The sequence below is a fragment of the Thermobia domestica genome, chromosome 8 (genome assembly GCF_964235325.1).
Source record: "Thermobia domestica chromosome 8, izTheDome1.hap1.1, whole genome shotgun sequence".
NCBI classification, from domain to species: domain Eukaryota; kingdom Metazoa; phylum Arthropoda; class Insecta; order Zygentoma; family Lepismatidae; genus Thermobia; species Thermobia domestica.
In genome coordinates, this window is record NC_137461.1 from 40,941,329 (window position 1) to 40,959,404 (window position 18,076).

The 18,076-nt window shown below is 34.1% G+C and overlaps 1 protein-coding gene across 1 annotated transcript in view; it reads right to left on the reverse strand.

The window, feature by feature from the left end:
• Positions 1-18,076, reverse strand: part of LOC145691698 (odorant receptor coreceptor-like) — a 155,548-nt gene that overhangs the window by 69,835 nt on the left and 67,637 nt on the right. Inside the window, exon 3 of the mRNA XM_081767037.1 lies at positions 9,130-9,294. Coding sequence (XP_081623163.1) covers positions 9,130-9,294 — 165 coding nt within the window. The remainder of the gene's footprint in view (positions 1-9,129; positions 9,295-18,076) is intronic.

The window sequence follows — 18,076 nt, forward strand, 5'->3', positions numbered from 1 at the left end:
TTCTTTTAGTCTAGCCGGCGTAAACATGGGACGTAAAACTGAAAAGTTTCATTTCGTTATATAAGCTCCATCATTACAACACACAACATTTATTTCGATTGCATGTGGATAATACAGGCACGAGCATTCAGGAAGTAAAAGAAATCGGACGACATCGTACTCTTGATACAAAACAATTTGAGCAGAACATTTTACGTGGAGTATGGTTGTGATTGCAGAGCTGAATAAATCAGTATACCCGTCCATTTAGAACGTAGGGGTTGACTCCGCGCTAGGATCCAATATAGATTTCTAGAGATTTAACGCCAGTAAAGCAGTCCGTCAAATGATGCTCAGGCCTCTATCGAATAAACATAATTGAATTTAACCCCGAGCATTTCATTCATCGCACCTGGCATTTTCGACGAGATATTAGATCCAATCGTAAATTACATCTTCGGTTTGATTACTTATGCGCCAGGACATTTATTAGGATATGTGCTACGTATATCTTTGGAACGACAAAGGATACTTGGATATATGTTTCAACTGCTAAAACCTCTGGTAAGTTAACTTAATTCCTCTCATTTTCCCTCTTTTACCTTCCACGTTATATATATCATGTACCCCATCATTTTATAACCTTTTTTTTTAATTATGGATTTGAAGCATGACTTTCTAGCTTAAGCTGTATGGACACTTATCAAGTTTCATACTGATTTACCTCCTACATGTCTAAGTCATTTTATGGTCATTTACGAACGAAGAATAGGCAATCATCGTAGCTATCTGAGATGACATCCCTCACCTGCACAATATAAATCAGCTTTCATTCGTTTATCTGAAACAGCAATACTGGGAGTGAAACATAAGCATTTTTCTTGTACTGTATAATGAACTGCATGAATGATCACTTTCTATACTTCACGATTATCATTTTCTACACTGTATGTTGCATATATCATCATACTTCAGTATTATTACGGTTTCCTTTCTTCAGTCCATCAGAATTTTCCTTTTTTAGTAACTTAATTACCAAGTTATTCAATCTATATTACAATTTTTTAATACACACAAACCACACAGCCGTAAACCACACAAACAATTTGATGTATGTTTCTCTATAGTACTCAAACGTGTGCGTGGGTTTTCTAGAGGTTCACCCGTTTCCCCTCATTTTCTTCTTTCCATCATTTTAATTCATTTCTCATCACAAGAGCGACCCATATTATGCTTTATTTTTTGTTTAATTATGCTTTATTTTTTTCCAAATTTGTTTTATTGTTAATCTTAATCATTGTTTTACATAAATTGTGTATAATGTATAATATTTAATACACACTAAATATTCTAAATATCTTGATCTATTTATTAATGTTTTATGCAACCAGTTTCTTTCATATTTAATGAACTTTCTACTTAATGCACTGTAAAGACATAGCTTAAGTCGAGCCAGTTTTTTTCTATCACCTGTGTGCGCCTTAGAGGTGCATATATACAGAAAGGGAAAGTAAAAAGATACCACCAAAAAGTACAGAAAGTGCTCAAGTTCAAAAGGTACTCAAAACAATATAGTGTGATGTTCTTGTGTACTATTCATTGTTGGCGAAATGTTTTCTTCTTCTTTTCTCCACATCAAAAGATTACTCGGAAAAGTTTACAGAAATAAAAATAAGCTTTTCATTGTTCCCATTGTTCTCAATGATTTTGCATTGTAAATATCGGTTTAAAAAAAAATCTTGAATACAGTATGTTCAACTTGCAGTTGAACAGAATTTTCCAAGAATTCTTCTAATAGAATTTTCCAAGAATTGTGCTATATATTTTAAATCATGTTTTATGCTTTATTTTCTAAAAGTATGCTTTATTATGCTTTTAAAATTAGTTTCTGCTGGACCCTTAGACAAACACAACCATGTTCAAGGTACCAACAATATACAGTATGTAAATTGCTGTTATGCTTTTTGTACTTTTGGGTTGCCCTCTCATCACTTTCTCCTTTAGCCAAGTCGGCACAAACGGAAAACGTAAAATTTAAAGAATTTCTGTCGTACTTATTATTCTTTTTCTACAATACACACTAACACACACAAGAAGAAAAAAAAAACAGACGCAACAATTGAGTTTAAACATTTCGCTCAAATAACTGTATATGACAGCCGACAAGTCATTTCAATAATGAACAAAGTATATTCTGTTGGAAACAATGAGAATGCAATCTTTGAAATAAAGGACTCACGATTTGGCAGCAGGTGCTGAAATAAGGTAAAAACGCAAACCTATTGTTGAAGATTTTTGTAAAACAAACAATAGTGCAGAGAGCTGAAACCTGACCAGCCAACGAGTGCGGGCGGCCGGTTTTGGAACTAAAATGCAAACAGCAGTGTTTCTAACCGGATTACTTGTAATTAATCTATCACAGTTCTTTTTGTCCTGTTCGTAATAAATCACTTCACGCATATGCTCAAGTCAGGAGCAGATCCAGGGAGCGGGGCGATTGTTCCTCCCAGAATAGAATATTTTTTATTTTAAAAATAAATTCTAAGAATTTTCACCTTTGTATTATACATGTAAAATAAAACCTAAAATAGGTAGGCCTTACTCTGTTTTGTTTTACGTTGCAGAAGTCAAATAAAGCAATAAATTGCAAGAAATTACTTACATTGGCATTCTTGCTCAAAAAATGTCTACCTTCGAAATCGCAGGTGGCCATTTCTGTTCTAGAAATTGCAGACAATAGCTACTTCTCCTTTTCTAAAGTTGTTTTACTTTTTTTTTTCCCGTCTAACTTTAATAACTTCGAACGACCGCCCCCCAATCATTCAGCCTGGATCCGCCCCTGGCTCAAGTTAAGACAAATAGTTTCAAAAGTTATTGAAGTTATTTGCAGAACATATTAAGTAACAAGCAAAAAAAAAAAAAAAAAAAAAAAAAAAAAAAAAAACTTCCATATTAACTTGCGAACAAACTAGCGAGCAGCGTTTTACAGGCTGCTCCTGTTTTATAATGACATCGAATAAAACGTAATCATTTTTTATACAATATGCTTAATACACGGTAGAAGCTCACTGAATTGACATGTGCTATGTTGTTCTTAAATTGGTAATTTCCATTCATATATCACTATTCACAATACACCTGCATTATTGCAGGAATGGTTCACTACAACCACATAACTTACGGCGTTCTTTATTAAGCGGAAAGAGATTAGGCTGTGCATAACATCCAAACTGCAACTTTTAAAAACCGTTGGTTACACTGCAGAATGAAACTCTCCGCTCCCTTGTCCCGCCGAGCTTTTCAAGAAACCGATGTAAACACAACAGCAGCGCCATCCTTCCAAAACCGCACTGCTATCCTGGTCAGATAATACCATTTATTCTTATCACTTTTTAGTTTGTATCGTTTGATTAAATAAACTATATTTATTGATTAAGCTCTCAGCAGATTACATAATTTTTTGGTATCACCTGAAATTGTAATTTTCAAACTAATTGCAATGCGATTTCTAATGGAGATCCCATTAAAAATCTCCAATGGGTGCTTGAGGCTCGATATACCAATGTAGTCGGCGCTTGCTTTGTGGTCTAAGGTGACTAACACTCGAAAAAAAATCTGTAGTTTAAATTACCTAATATCAATGTAAAATGACTTAGCCTTCATTTTGTAAGTTGATGTACATTTCCTTAGATTAAATTACAATTTGCTGTTTTTTTTTTTTTTTTTTTTTACAAATTTGCAACAAATTTATAAGAAAATATGATATTTTTATTGATAAAAATGTAATTTTACACAATTTTATAATAGTAATTTTACTTTATAGGTTTAAATAGATTTACATAAAGGTTTGGGAAACAAATTGCCACTGTTTTCTTGTAAATTTACCTATGAAATTATTTTACAGAGTACGAGCGTGCATAACTCATTTTGCTTCATTTTTGTTAGTGCCGACTTTCCTTAAACGGACGATTGCATTCGGTAAACGATATGTTATATTCACAACAAAGCAAAACATCAATTTGATATTGTTATATGCATGAAAATAGTCGATAATATTACACTCTAACAACTCAGTTACCCTAATCAAACCAGAATACTTCCGAAAGGACTAACTTTTCATTACTGAATGATGGTTGACACGTGAGCTTATATTCATAGTGTTTTTGTTACTTTTCGTGAATAACGTTAGATCTTGAGAAATTTTAAAGTACATGTCGGCGAATGAGAAGCAGTTACCACAATCTGCAATAAAAGTAGTTACACGTGCATTTAAGGAAATAAAATATTTAATTGCCACTGTTTTCTTGTAAATTTACCTATGAAATTATTTTACAGAGTACGAGCGTGCATAACTCATTTTGCTTCATTTTTGTTAGTGCCGACTTTCCTTAAACGGACGATTGCATTCGGTAAACGATATGTTATATTCACAACAAAGCAAAACATCAATTTGATATTGTTATATGCATGAAAATAGTCGATAATATTACACTCTAACAACTCAGTTACCCTAATCAAACCAGAATACTTCCGAAAGGACTAACTTTTCATTACTGAATGATGGTTGACACGTGAGCTTATATTCATAGTGTTTTTGTTACTTTTCGTGAATAACGTTAGATCTTGAGAAATTTTAAAGTACATGTCGGCGAATGAGAAGCAGTTACCACAATCTGCAATAAAAGTAGTTACACGTGCATTTAAGGAAATAAAATATTTAATTAAGATTGAAATAATACTGAAGAATATGATACAAGATAATATAATGTCACCCTATGCCATCTATAAGTTATTGAAGTAAATAAAAAAATACCACTTCTAATGCAGATTCCTTATCATCGATAAATTGTACGTCCTCTTGGAAATAAATTAGAAATGAAAATATACAATGCTTCGAAGAGATGGGTTTCCAGGTATTAATCCCTCTCCCTTAATTGTAAAAGATATGAAAAAAAATGTATGTTTGTATTGAGACTAAAATCCTGAAACAATATGAATATGGAAGCCTGAACCCCCCCTTGATGACATTGTTCTTACGCTAATGAATGAATTAAAAACAAAGTCGGCAATGCGTCGACGAGGAACTAGTTAGTGAGAGGGAGCCAGTGGTGGTTTGTGTCATACTGTCTGTATCGTTTCGTTAGCGTTTTAATTCCTATCAGAGAGCAGATAGCTAAACGAAAAGTGATTTCCGAAGTGAATTTAGCTCTCAAACACAAAAACGTTGTCCACACTTAAACTAAAATATTTCTAAGAGTTCAAAATACGGTTTGGATTATGAGAGCCGAGGGGTCTTCCTTTTGGGGTCCAAAGAAGTGTCCTTTCCTTGAAGTGGCCAGTTGTAAGAATGCTCTATCTGAAAATTTCGAAAAGTAATGTTCAAATTTGTCAACACCTTCCAAATATATTTAGCACAAGAGGATGGTAAGGAAGGATTACCGGCAATTTTTTTCTCAAGTATTTCAATGCTGTACCAGCAGCGTCACTTTGTGCAGTTCACAAGAGCACGTGAAGCACCAAATATCGTGCGCTGTTTGTTGCTCCTTAAGATGTTTAATAATAGTTAGAACATTATTATATTGTTATTCTTTTCTACTCTCCGCATTCTTTTCTCCTTGCGTATATGCATTCCGTCATCAAACAACGTTCACAAGAGCTGCGAGCGTGATAGACTTCTATGTAATATAGAAGGAAAGCTCAAGCAGCAGAGCGGATTAACTGGGGTCTCCTGACGTTCAAAACAAGAAATGTTATGTCTGAATCTAACAATCTTTTGAATTTAACTTATTAAAACAGAAAGTATCTCTTAATAATACGTAGTAATTATTCATATTAAAAGAAACATATATCAATCAAGATTTTTGCTTTTAATTTCAATTATTTTGAGGTTTCATTATAAAGAAGAATATAAAACGTACATTCTTTAAGGTCTGCAAACTAAAATGAGAAATTTTTAGAATGTACATTTATTATATTTCTCAGTAGAAATACAAAATCAGAAACAAAAACGAAAGACCTAACATCAAGGGCGCCAATTTATCCTTAAATTTGGGGGGATCGCATTCAGATGCAGAATATATATATGAGGATTTTAAGACAAAGTGTATTCAAATTATGCCAAATATTGTATATTCGTAAATACAATGGGGGGGGCACATGAGCTTTGGAGGGGCCTGGCCTTACCTAACATCCTGAAATGTACATTTAATTCGGGAACTGAAATTTTTTTTGATAGTTTGAAATATGTTCAACAGTAGGAAATTTTAAAGTTTTGACTTTTTTAAACCTATTTTGTAACAAAGATCTCAGTTTTGCTGAGTGTGGGATCTAAATAATGCGGTATATAGAGAATTCGGAAACATATCGTTGAAGGAAATGTAAGTAAGTTTTTGATTACCCTCACCATATTTAATTTTATCTTATTAATTTATATAAGAAAGTATTTTGTTCTTTTTTTCAAAATTGGAGTCGAACTTTAATAGTCTAGTTTTGGTATTACTATTTTTAGCCTTTAAATCTTAGCTAATTGTCCGTTGTTTTATGAAAATTAAAATATGTAATGTAATGTATAACTTCAGCTTTTGTAAATAAAATTAACTTTAAACAATATCAAATTCATATACCAAATGTATGAAATGTCTGGGGCCAACTGCATTATGAGTAAGGGCGTGGTTTCTCATTGGTAGAGTGCTTACTCTGATACGTACGGTCTCTGGTTGGATCTACGGCCAAGTTAGCTTGTGGCGAACAACATCGTGTAGGGTATTCCCGTTTCCTCCAACTTTCGCATCCCACCAATTCTTCCAGGACCACTCAAGGGTCTTAATCATCATCTCGCTTGGCTTAAATGGCGAGTAAAGAAATAAATAAATAGAAAAGGAAGGTTGGTGGAGAAACGTGGTTTTCAATGTAGAGTCATGTATGTCTTTTCTGAAATGTGCCGGCAGTACTGGCTCCACACTGTGAGAGCGCCGTATGTTAAATGAAAAAGCAACATTGTCAGTTCAGCAGACTGTTGCCTTGGACTCTCAGCAGCATGGTAAACTATACTGCGTTGTTGGCAAACATATTTGAGATATTCAAAATTTTCTTCACTATAATAATGCGCGTATTCTCTTTCTCATTCTTGCGTGTCCTTGCATAATGTTTACATAGGCTATTGAATGGAAAGACGATTTTTCATTTAACAAAGGGTGCAATACCAGTGTAGAGCCAAAGCGGCTTTGCGATGAGAAAAAGTCCAACATTGTCTATTGGATACCACTTATTCCCACAAGTATCATAATCTCTTTCCATTTGTTTCGTATATTTATACATTGCCTCGGACTTTTGATACATTTGTTATAATACAAATGTTTCTTGACTAAGGAGTGACTGTCTGAATAGGCTGAAAGTAGAAATTGATATAATTAAATCATTATAATTTCATTTCATCCCAAAAAATATATGTTCTTACATATAAATATATATCTAATATTCTCTGCTACGACACTAAACTATCGTTCCACTGATACTAACCAGTGCGTGGTATATAATATTTTTATATAAGAAATAACGTGTAAGTTACAACTATCTATCTACGTCAGTTCCTCGGAGGCAGGAATTTGAATCGGTCTCTTTGGGCTGGGGTATTATCATGCAGTACGTGACCTCAACACACAATGACTGATTCAAATGATTTCTTGGGGTCGCGGTGGCTCAGTGGTAGAGCGTTCACCTCTGGTGCTTGAGGTCTCGGGTTCCATCCCAGGCCCCGCCAAGTGAACTTTGTGGTGGACAAACACCGTGTGGGGGGGTTTTCTCGGGGTTCTCCCGTTTCCTCCCACTTTCTTCATTAAACCATTTCATTCATTCCTTATCATCATCGTCTCCTTTAGCGTAACCGGCATAACCGCGGGACGTAGAACTTAAGGATTTCATTTCATTTCATTTCAAATGATTTCTTGCAACGATTTCAGACGAATAGACAGCTCAAACTGATACGCTATCTCTTTTATACCGTAAACAGATTATTACGTTTCCACGACATTTCGGTCTCAAGTAAGAAACTTTTGAAAACACTCTCGTAAATCAGAAAGTTAAATTCAAACATGAAGCACATATTCAGACTTTTATTAAGTGTGATAACTATATGCAGTGTAAGATATTATTATTGATATTAAAAGTAGTGCTTCAGTTATAGTAGACAGTTACTAAGCGAACATATTACTAATTTTTCATATTTTAAACTACAGAAACAGGTGATTGCGCTAGTATATATATATATATATATATATATATATATATATATATATATATATATATATATATATATATATATATATATATATATATATATTAGGTACAGCCAAAAAATTTTCGGAATCGGAAATATCACTTTCCGGAGTTTCGGAAAAATCTCGAATAAAGAAAATTGCGGAATTCACATATTTTTTCGAATTCCAGAATTCTTCTAATTTTACTATCCCGATTCCGGAAAGTAAAGAATCCGGAATTTGCCGTCCCTAATATATATATATATATATATATATATATATCGCCCCTTCCCTCTCCCAACTTGGAGGGCTCAATTTGCATTTAAACGGGATCGGAAGCGTCACTGTACATTTCTGCGGTCCCAAAAGCTATGAATTCCACACTAATATCGGTCAATTTTGGTAATTTTTAAATCTCCCCTCTCTTTCCTCTTTACACCGTTAATGTAAAATGACAAAAAAACATACCATTCCCGGATTTCATCTATGCTGAAAATTTGATCTAGATCAGTCGGGTGATTTAAGAGTTATTAAGTTACTAACGTAGTCACTTTTATTTTTATGCATTTGTATATAACTTCTCCTCCTCCTCTACTTTAACAAAGTGAAAGGATAAACATTATTCTAAACCCGAACTTCATTTATGAGGCGAATCTGATTGAGATCAGTCTCTTGGTTCAAGAGTTATTAAGTTTAATTATTTTTATATATCTTCTCTCATCATTCCGCCCTAAGTTCCACATTCAAAGTAAAAAAAATAAAATCCATGCTAGGCCGGAACTTCATTTATGTTGAAAATTTGTTCGAGATCGGTCGGGTGGTTGAAGAGTTATTAAGTCACAAACATAATTACTTTCATTTTTATATGTATGTATAGATATATTTAATAACTTACCTCTTCAATGAGTTCTGTTCCATATCTGCAAGCAAGGTAAGTTCTATGGAATGTAACAATGAACGATATTAGTAATGCTAACACCAAGTTTGGATAAGCCTTGGCAGTCTTGAACAGTTCGAATGTTTCCATTTCTGTTGAAAAGTTGTTGTTAGGCTTCAAAATCTATAGAAAAGAAAACAAAGTTTATAATTACATTAGTAACATGATACGATACTCTCAGAAAAAAAAAATGAAATATTGTATTTTAAGTGAAACGCAATAATAAAATTAATATACTACAACTACTACTACTACTACTACAAATAATAATAATAATAATAATAATAATAATAATAATAATAATAATAATAATAGTAATAATAATAGTAATAATAATAATAATAATAGTAGTAGTAGTAGAAATTACAGAGCAACATGGCATCAAGAAACCTGAGTAAAGTCGAGGTTCTCTGTGGAACTTCGAGAGATTTAGGCATTCCTTTCCGTCTCTCAGTAATTTTTTAGAGCGTTTCCATTTGTGCGAAGTTGACTGAAAGAGCAGGCCACTTGCACACACCATCCTGAGTCGATTCATCATGACGTGTATATTTTTCTCATAAGCGTGGTCCAAAAGTAAGTATGTAGTTTCGTACAGATCAGCTCACTGTATTTTATATAATTTCTTTTTGTTATCCAGAGTTTCTTTATTATTAGTTCTTAAGTTCTTATTTTTAGTACTATTAGTTATTATTAGGTCTTTTTACTTATATCTTAAGCTCGGAACAGGCGAAGCAAATAAACCTATAAGCTAGAATGTTATACTTGATCAATGCAGGGGTACCTATATAGCTACTTTTGGGCTACCCTAGAAGAGTTTGTGTCTGTCTGTCTGTTGAGAGATAATCCGATTTTCAATTGAACGAGGTATTGAGGGTGATGAGGCCATATTAGTGCCTGTGTGGTTAGGCAACCCAATCATGCTGACTATTATCCAGGTTACGTGCCATTCAGGGGCTATCCCGTATGAATTCCGAAAGATTTTGCATAACATTACTCTTCCAGTGTTAAGAATGGACACTTCTACTAGCCTTCGAATAAAGATTCAGAGTCTGGAACGTCTGTATAATGTCATGGGCAAATGAAAAGAACCAGTGAACGGCAAATGAAAGGAGATATATCTGAATAGGACTCTTCCAGTAGAGGCGGTTCAGTTATGTATGATTTATTGTCAGATATTCAAATTATAATCCAAGAAAATGTATCCAAATTCAGGGGTACAAGCTAAAGCTAACTTTATGGAAGTACTTCGGTCCCCTAGGATAGGCGCTCATAGAATTAATGTCTCCCAACAAGAGTATAAGCACCCTTTGGGGCGGTGGATCGTTAAAAGTATAACGTATCTTGTAGTTCGTGGGGAGCTTGTAGTTAAATTTAATACTTCTATTGCGTTCTTGAAATACAAAAAATGGGCACCTATTCACATAAAGATCCTCTTTAAGGAAAGCTTAAATAAAACATTTTGTAGTATTCCCTAATCAACCATAATATATATTAATATAATCAGGATATAAATATCATATATATCTTAGCAACGATCAATTTATACATAACATAAGTAACATACGTAATGCTTTCTTGTCTTGAGGCTAGCATAGTAGGGGAAAATGAAAAGCAAGCAGGTGTTGCTCAAGCCATTGACAGAAATAAACTACATTCATAGTTAAACTATTACTATTTTTGTTCCAAACTACCGTTAAAACACTGTACCATAACAAAATAACTATTTGGAAAAGAACTGTAGTTCCGTCAAGAACAAAGCCTGTACAAAGTAATACTTCACTACAATAAAGCAGAAGTTTTGTAGAATAAGTATAAATTCTATTATTATTATTATTATTATTATTATTATTATTATTATTATTATTATTATTATTATTATTATTATTATTCAATAAATGAGAATTCAATACTGCAACTCAAATAGCAAGAGCAGTCAGATCCCAGAAGGAGAAGGGGAAAGTGAAATATGTAAAGTTCACGAAGAAATGTCAGATGAAAAAGGGTTGAGAGCTACTGGGCTAGTATAAAGACTGTGTGACTTTGGTGGTCAAATTAATACCTATTGACTAATAATTTAGGTTAATATGGATCGATGCAGGTTCAATTTCGACGGCTACATGCAGACTATGTAACAAATTTAAATTTTCCTTTTCTCTTTGGATTCTTATGGTTATCTTCTAATTCATACTGCCTGAACAAAATGAGAAACATTCTCTACTTACTTTAAACTTTGATTTTTTAACGAGTAAATAATTTTTATCTTCAATATCATGCTATCTTAAAAGTAAAATGCTAACTTTTAAGTTAAAAACATATAAATCCATTATATGGCACAGAAGGTAAACAATATATATTTTGTCGTGTCAAAAAATGTTCAAGGTGAATAGTTGTTTCTGTAATGGTGTCAGCCAGCCAGTTTGCCGGAACCAATTGTTAAAATTTCTCATGTTCCCGAAATTGATTTTTAAAAGTGTCTCTGTATGTATACATCCAGTACTACGAAAAGAAATAATTGTTTAAGTACTATCTTTAAAAATCAATATTCAAAATATCGATAAAGAGATGGTAGATGAGAAAGTAACATGTAATATGGAGAAGAGATATAGAAATTGTTCCTCTTTAAAGTGAAATTCACCAAGACAATGGCATATGTTTCCACCAATTCTAAATAAATACAGAGTTTAATTTTAACGGATACTTTATATTGGCATAAAGTTTGAATCCCCAACAAAATAATTTAACTGAAAAGAGATTTGATGGATAATATTTCGCCCAGTTTGGGTTTATGTTACGAATATGTATGCATTCACTTTGAACACGAAAACGTTTCTACGCTTCCTGTGTTTACCTTTACCACTTTTGAGCTCATGTCACTTCACTTCTTCGAGGTGTTCTTCTTCTTCTCTTTATTATTACTATTCTGAAACCATACATTCATGATATATATTGTTATGAAAAGGTTTTGCTCTGACGAGTTTTTGCCCTCCACTTTTCGTCCCGCGAGACCTCGGGCTTCAAGGATTTGGCTAAACAAGATGTTGCCACGAGATCTTTTGGGTGGGAAGGTCCTGGCCACTCAAAATTTTGTTCGTTTACCATCTTGGATCTATGACGTTTATTTGGAAATAATGGTAGTAGTTCAATGCAAGCTACAGCGAATTTAATGTAACTGTATCGATGGAATCATAGACCATTATAGCACTTCTAGCATGCGTAAGATAGACAAATTGCAGAACTTGAATGCCCTGCAATATTATACAACAAGACTGAAAGAGACTCTGATGATAATTATGTATTAACTGGGAGATTGAAGAAAATGAAGAAAAACGAACGTTTCGTTTCATAGTGTCAAATTACGGTAGGCTTTCAAACTACAGGGTGGCCCAAAAGTAGGCATTCACAACTGCATTGATAAAGTATAGCATTCTAGTTTAAGGGTTTATTTGTTTCAACTGTTCCGAGCTTAAGGTATAAGTATAGAGGCTTTAAGAACAAATAATAAAGAAACTAAGTCTACTGAGAAATAAAGATAAGAAATTATATGAAATAGTATGAGCTGATCAATTCGGAACAGTATATCTACTTTTCGACCACCCTAATGAATTCAATATTCAAACTTCAATTAACCTAACCTAACCTAACCATATATAACTACTGGTTGCAATAGATTAAGAGGATCAAAGATAGAATCTGTTTCTCGGACGCTGATTCCAGGTCAGAAAGCCATTACTCGCTTTGTCTTACTATTTTTGTTTTATGTCGATATAGATTGAAACCGGAAATTGTTACTTTGAACCACTTCCGGTTTAAGTAGAGGGTAAATGGAGAAGACAAATCCTATTTTTGGGACGCTGACTCAATTACAAAGAAAACAGCATTTCGATATTTCTTATCGTTTTTGTTTTACTGAAATCAGTACTCAAACCGAAAGTAGCAGTAAACTAAACCACTTCCGTTTTGGTAGAGTATTGCGGCTCATGATGGTATGTTCTGTTGACACCCTGAATCATTTCCAGAAAACCGATTGTCGCTATGTAATAAACATGTTCTTATTTGGCGATAAATATTTAAACCGGAAATTGTTTATTATTTTAAAAACTTCTGGTTTTAATACAAAGTTAACGGGGAAGATAAAAACCTACACTTTGAACGCTGATCAATTACAAAAAAACGCATTTCGATATCACTTACAGATTTGGCTCTATGAAAATCAGTGTAACTGGAAATAGTAGTGAATTTCAACCACTTCTGGTTTTAGTAGTATTTGGCATTGTTATGGTATGTTGAGTTGAAACGGAATCGTTTGCATAAAACAACTTCTCACTGTCTGTTACCGTCTTTGCTTTTTGGTGATGAGAGTTTGAACCACTTCCGGATTGAATAGAATGTTAATGAAGAAGATGGGACATATTGTTGTAACAATAAATCGATTACAGAAAACCGCACCTCGATTTATCTTCCCGTTTTGGCAGTGTGTGAATCAGTGTTGAAAACGGAAATAATATAAAATTTCAACCACTTCTGATTTCGGTAGAGTGCTCGAGATAGTAATAGTACGTTACGTTCAGACGTCGAATTGTGCTATATGTAACTGTTTTCGTTTTATGGTGATAAACTTGGTAACCGGAAATGGCTTATTTAAACCACTTCCGGTTTTAATAAAAAGTTAACGGAGGAGATGGGACCTGCCCTTGGGACACTGAATTAATTGCAGTAAACCGCGACGCGATACGTTTTACCGTTTTTGCTCTGATATCTGTCGATAGACGGAGAGATAGACAAAGCCCTTCTATAGGACTTCCGTTATTTATACATAGAGTAGTTTGCAAGTGCAGAACGGGTGGCTTACATGGAAACCAACGCACACGATAGAAGCTTCATGGACATATTAAAGGGTAATCGTTTGTCTTATTTATTTCCGAATATTAACATGTACTGAACACCATTTGTACGTTCATTGAAAATAAGATAAGACGTAGAAAATAGAGAGGAAAAAATTAGAACGAAGAAGCATAAAAAAGGATTGGGATAAGAAACGTCTTAATAAGTGTAGTTGGTTGACGGTAGAAGGAAACTTATTTTCAAAAATTATACTAACAATTTTTTAAGGAAACATTGAGTGGGTATTTTTATTTTGTTTCCGTAAATATATACATTATGTTGTAATTTGCAAGAATAAAAGTATCGTTAGGTCGGCGAATGAGCCTATCATGAAAAATAAGTATGTAGTATGTTTGGCGAACGTAAGTAATATTTTTATATCAGGAGAAGCAACATTTCCAAACTTGCAAATTGTAATCTTGTTGAGAATTATTATTATGATAATGTCTTTGTATGCTTATGGGAAGCATTAAGAGATGTTCTTGCAGTTAGAATGTGTGGAACTGTGATATGAATATATATTATGAGATATTTATAGAGATGGTATCAGTTTTCATAAAGAAAAATGTAACAGTACAGGATGTCTCTTAGGTCTTTATCATTCTAAAACTGTCAAACTGTAATGCCTATTCAACAAAATTTGGGCACACCTCTAAAATTAACCATTCTGTCCTCAAATTATCATTCTGGTTTTAAATTTATTTTTTGCTCCCAAATTTACCATTGTACCTTTTAGATTAACGATTCTCCCTCCAAATACGTTTTTCTTAGAAATTCACTGTTTTGCCCCCCCAAAGTAAGGATTCTACTTCCAAATTTGTCATTATCCTTTCAAATTTAGAATTCTCTCCAATATTTATTGTTCACTCCAAAAATATTCTTACTCCCAAATTTGCCATTCTTTTCCCCAAATATACCATTTCTCCTATAAATAATATTTCCCCTATAATATAATTCCCCTATAAATATAATTCCCCTCCTCAAATTTACTATTATTCAGCTTTATTGCGCAATTTTCAATGAAAAATTACCTACCGCAATAGTCTCAGCGCGCAACGTGATCATTATTACTGTCTGTGGAAGCCTCTATGGTTATAACGTGAAAGCAGGTAATTGTATTTAAAAGGAACGCTCATAGTTCCAATGAGATAGTTTTTAAATTCACACACATTCAAATATCATTGGATTTAGCTTCAATTAACAAAATATACTTTAGGTACAAAATACAAAATAGATGAATTACAACTAATTTTCAGTTTACAGACGTTCAATGTAGCTTTATCCAACTGAACTGCACACAGGGACTCTCCGGGAGATGATAAACTGGGTGATGATAGGTGAGATATGTCACTTGCACACACTTGCGTGGCGTTTCATTCACAAAAATATTTTCCGTTTTCACTCTGAAATTAGAGGAAGGCATTATTGTTATTATATTCTGTAAACTATGGTAAATGTTGTTCGCATAATGGTAGCGGAAGTTATCTTGAAAACAAATTGTAATCAACGTTGTTGTCTCCGTATGTTATTTTTACTAATGATTAATGGAAATGGATGGCTATGTAAGAATTGATAAGCTCTTTAAGTTTTACGTCCCATGGTTAATGAAGAAAATGGAAGGAAACGGGAGTGGCCCTAGAAGACCCACGCACAAAGTGTTTCTCTAACAGATAGCCCACTTGGCGCGAGCTTGCATCGAACCAAGGACCCCAGGCACCAGAGGTGAACGCTCTACTACTGAGCCACAGCGACATCCAAGAGTCTCCAGAAAATCCGCGAACACGATGTTGCCCGCTACAAATTTAAGTAGCCTGGAATCACTTCAGGAACCTCTCTGAAGAAAAGCTGAGCACTCTAGCACTGAGCGCACTGTTCCATCAGAAATTACCACTGACGCAAATCCCGAGGGAATGAGGGGGACATATCCCCTCCAATCTTGGAACTGGGGGAATGTAACCCCAATAATCTGATTATATATATATATGTATTGAGAGGGAAATGTGATTATTTGTGTGCGATTGCCACAAAGGAAAGTGAGATGAAATTGATATCCCCCCAAAATAAGCTTCAAATATTCCCGCATCCCAATGTTGAAGACAACTCAGCTCCCTGATCCTCCACAGGAATTTTTTCAGCTTTATAAATATTTTGAGCATAGCTTAACAAAAAAAAAAAAAAAAAAAAAAAAAGATCTTACTTGTCCCCTCCAATGTTAAAACATACAGCGTATACTACCCTTTAAATTTTTATAAACAGAAGCAGAAATAAAATCGAAAAGAAAGCTATATATACTGTTCTTAACATCTTAATGGGCTAATTAATAAACTTCATTTTCTATCCAAATCCCAATCAGGCAGTCACAATGGATCAGTAGTAGAGTGCTTACGTCTGGTACGTGAGGTCCCTGGTTCTATATGCGTCCAAGTAAATTTATGGTAGACAACATTTGGTATGGCAACAACATACTGACGGGTCAGGTCCATTAGACCCGTCTTGGCTTAGGGCGTTTTTTCTAAACTAATTGTTTTCAATAATTATATGTTTATTGATGAATTCTACATTTTCTTGCTTATGTCTAGTATTTACAAATATTCAATATACTTCTTAGCCTTGGCTAGAACCACGCATTCACTATCATTTGTCGCACACAACCTTTGAATGTTCGTTACACATATTTTTCTGACATTTGAAGCACACTGTTTTGCTTTCCCTATGGAGTTTCGATGGACAAATATGAATCTCTTCTTGCAGTTCTTTCTGTAGATATGTATGTCCTCAATATGGCGGGGTCCAATAGGCCCGTCCGCCCGTAAAGTGTAATTTTGACGAAACTAATTGATATTGAAAACAAGATCTTGGTTGTCTTTAAAAATGATGAAAAATCACGGGAGCTAAGGTCGCTAGCTCGTGGTGTTAAAATATAAAATATTTCAAAAAAATCAAATTCGGGTCTAATGGACCTGTCCGTCGGTATAGGGTTAAGTACGGACATAACTGTTTTGGAAGGTCTCACACATATCGCAGTTTAGGATCTTTCCTATGATGAAAACGCTAATCGTACTATCTAACGTTACATCTCTATCATTCGACGCAACCCCGTGCCGTGGAAAATCAGCGCCCGGGGCGAGAGCATATAACGGCGACCCCACACACGTATTCCAAGTAATTTTTCCTCTTTTTCCTTTTTTCCCGAATTTTTTGCCCCCTTACTTTGGAGCCCGGGGCCGTTGCCCCGACGGCTTCCTCATGGCACGGTACTGATTCGACGGCCTTACATTTTTAATTTTACCAGAATTCACAACATAATTTATTTTGTACGTTGTACTCAGACATACAATAATCAAAGAATGACTATAAAGCGGACAACATCGAATCTTTAAATTAAAATGTTATAATTTCATTTCTCTTTGCTGTTAACTGTGTACTGCACATAAACATATATATCACTGTTTCTTAAAGTCATGACATACAAGACGACGTTTGAGTGGATTGAAATCACAGGTTTATGATATATCGTAAGACTTCAGGTTGCTTTCCGTTTCAGAGGTAGCTTTGCACAAAATATGAGAAACATTGCACAGTCCTCTGTCAGTAAAACCACGAACTGTAAATAGAAAGTTTCAAGTGCCACCGTAAGATATAATATCTAACAGTACTTTGGCTATAATGTTGGTGGTTCGTTGTAGAGGTATGGAAAGCAGTCACTGTACGAACCGACAACACTTGAAAAATAATTTCACAACATAATTTATTTTGTACGTTGTACTCAGACATACAATAATCAAAGAATGACTATAAAGCGGACAACATCGAATCTTTAAATTAAATGTTATAATTTCATTTCTCTTTGCTGTTAACTGTGTACTGCACATAAACATATATATCACTGTTTCTTAAAGTCATGACATACAAGACGACGTTTGAGTGGATTGAAATCACAGGTTTATGATATATCGTAAGACTTCAGGTTGCTTTCCGTTTCAGAGGTAGCTTTGCACAAAATATGAGAAACATTGCACAGTCC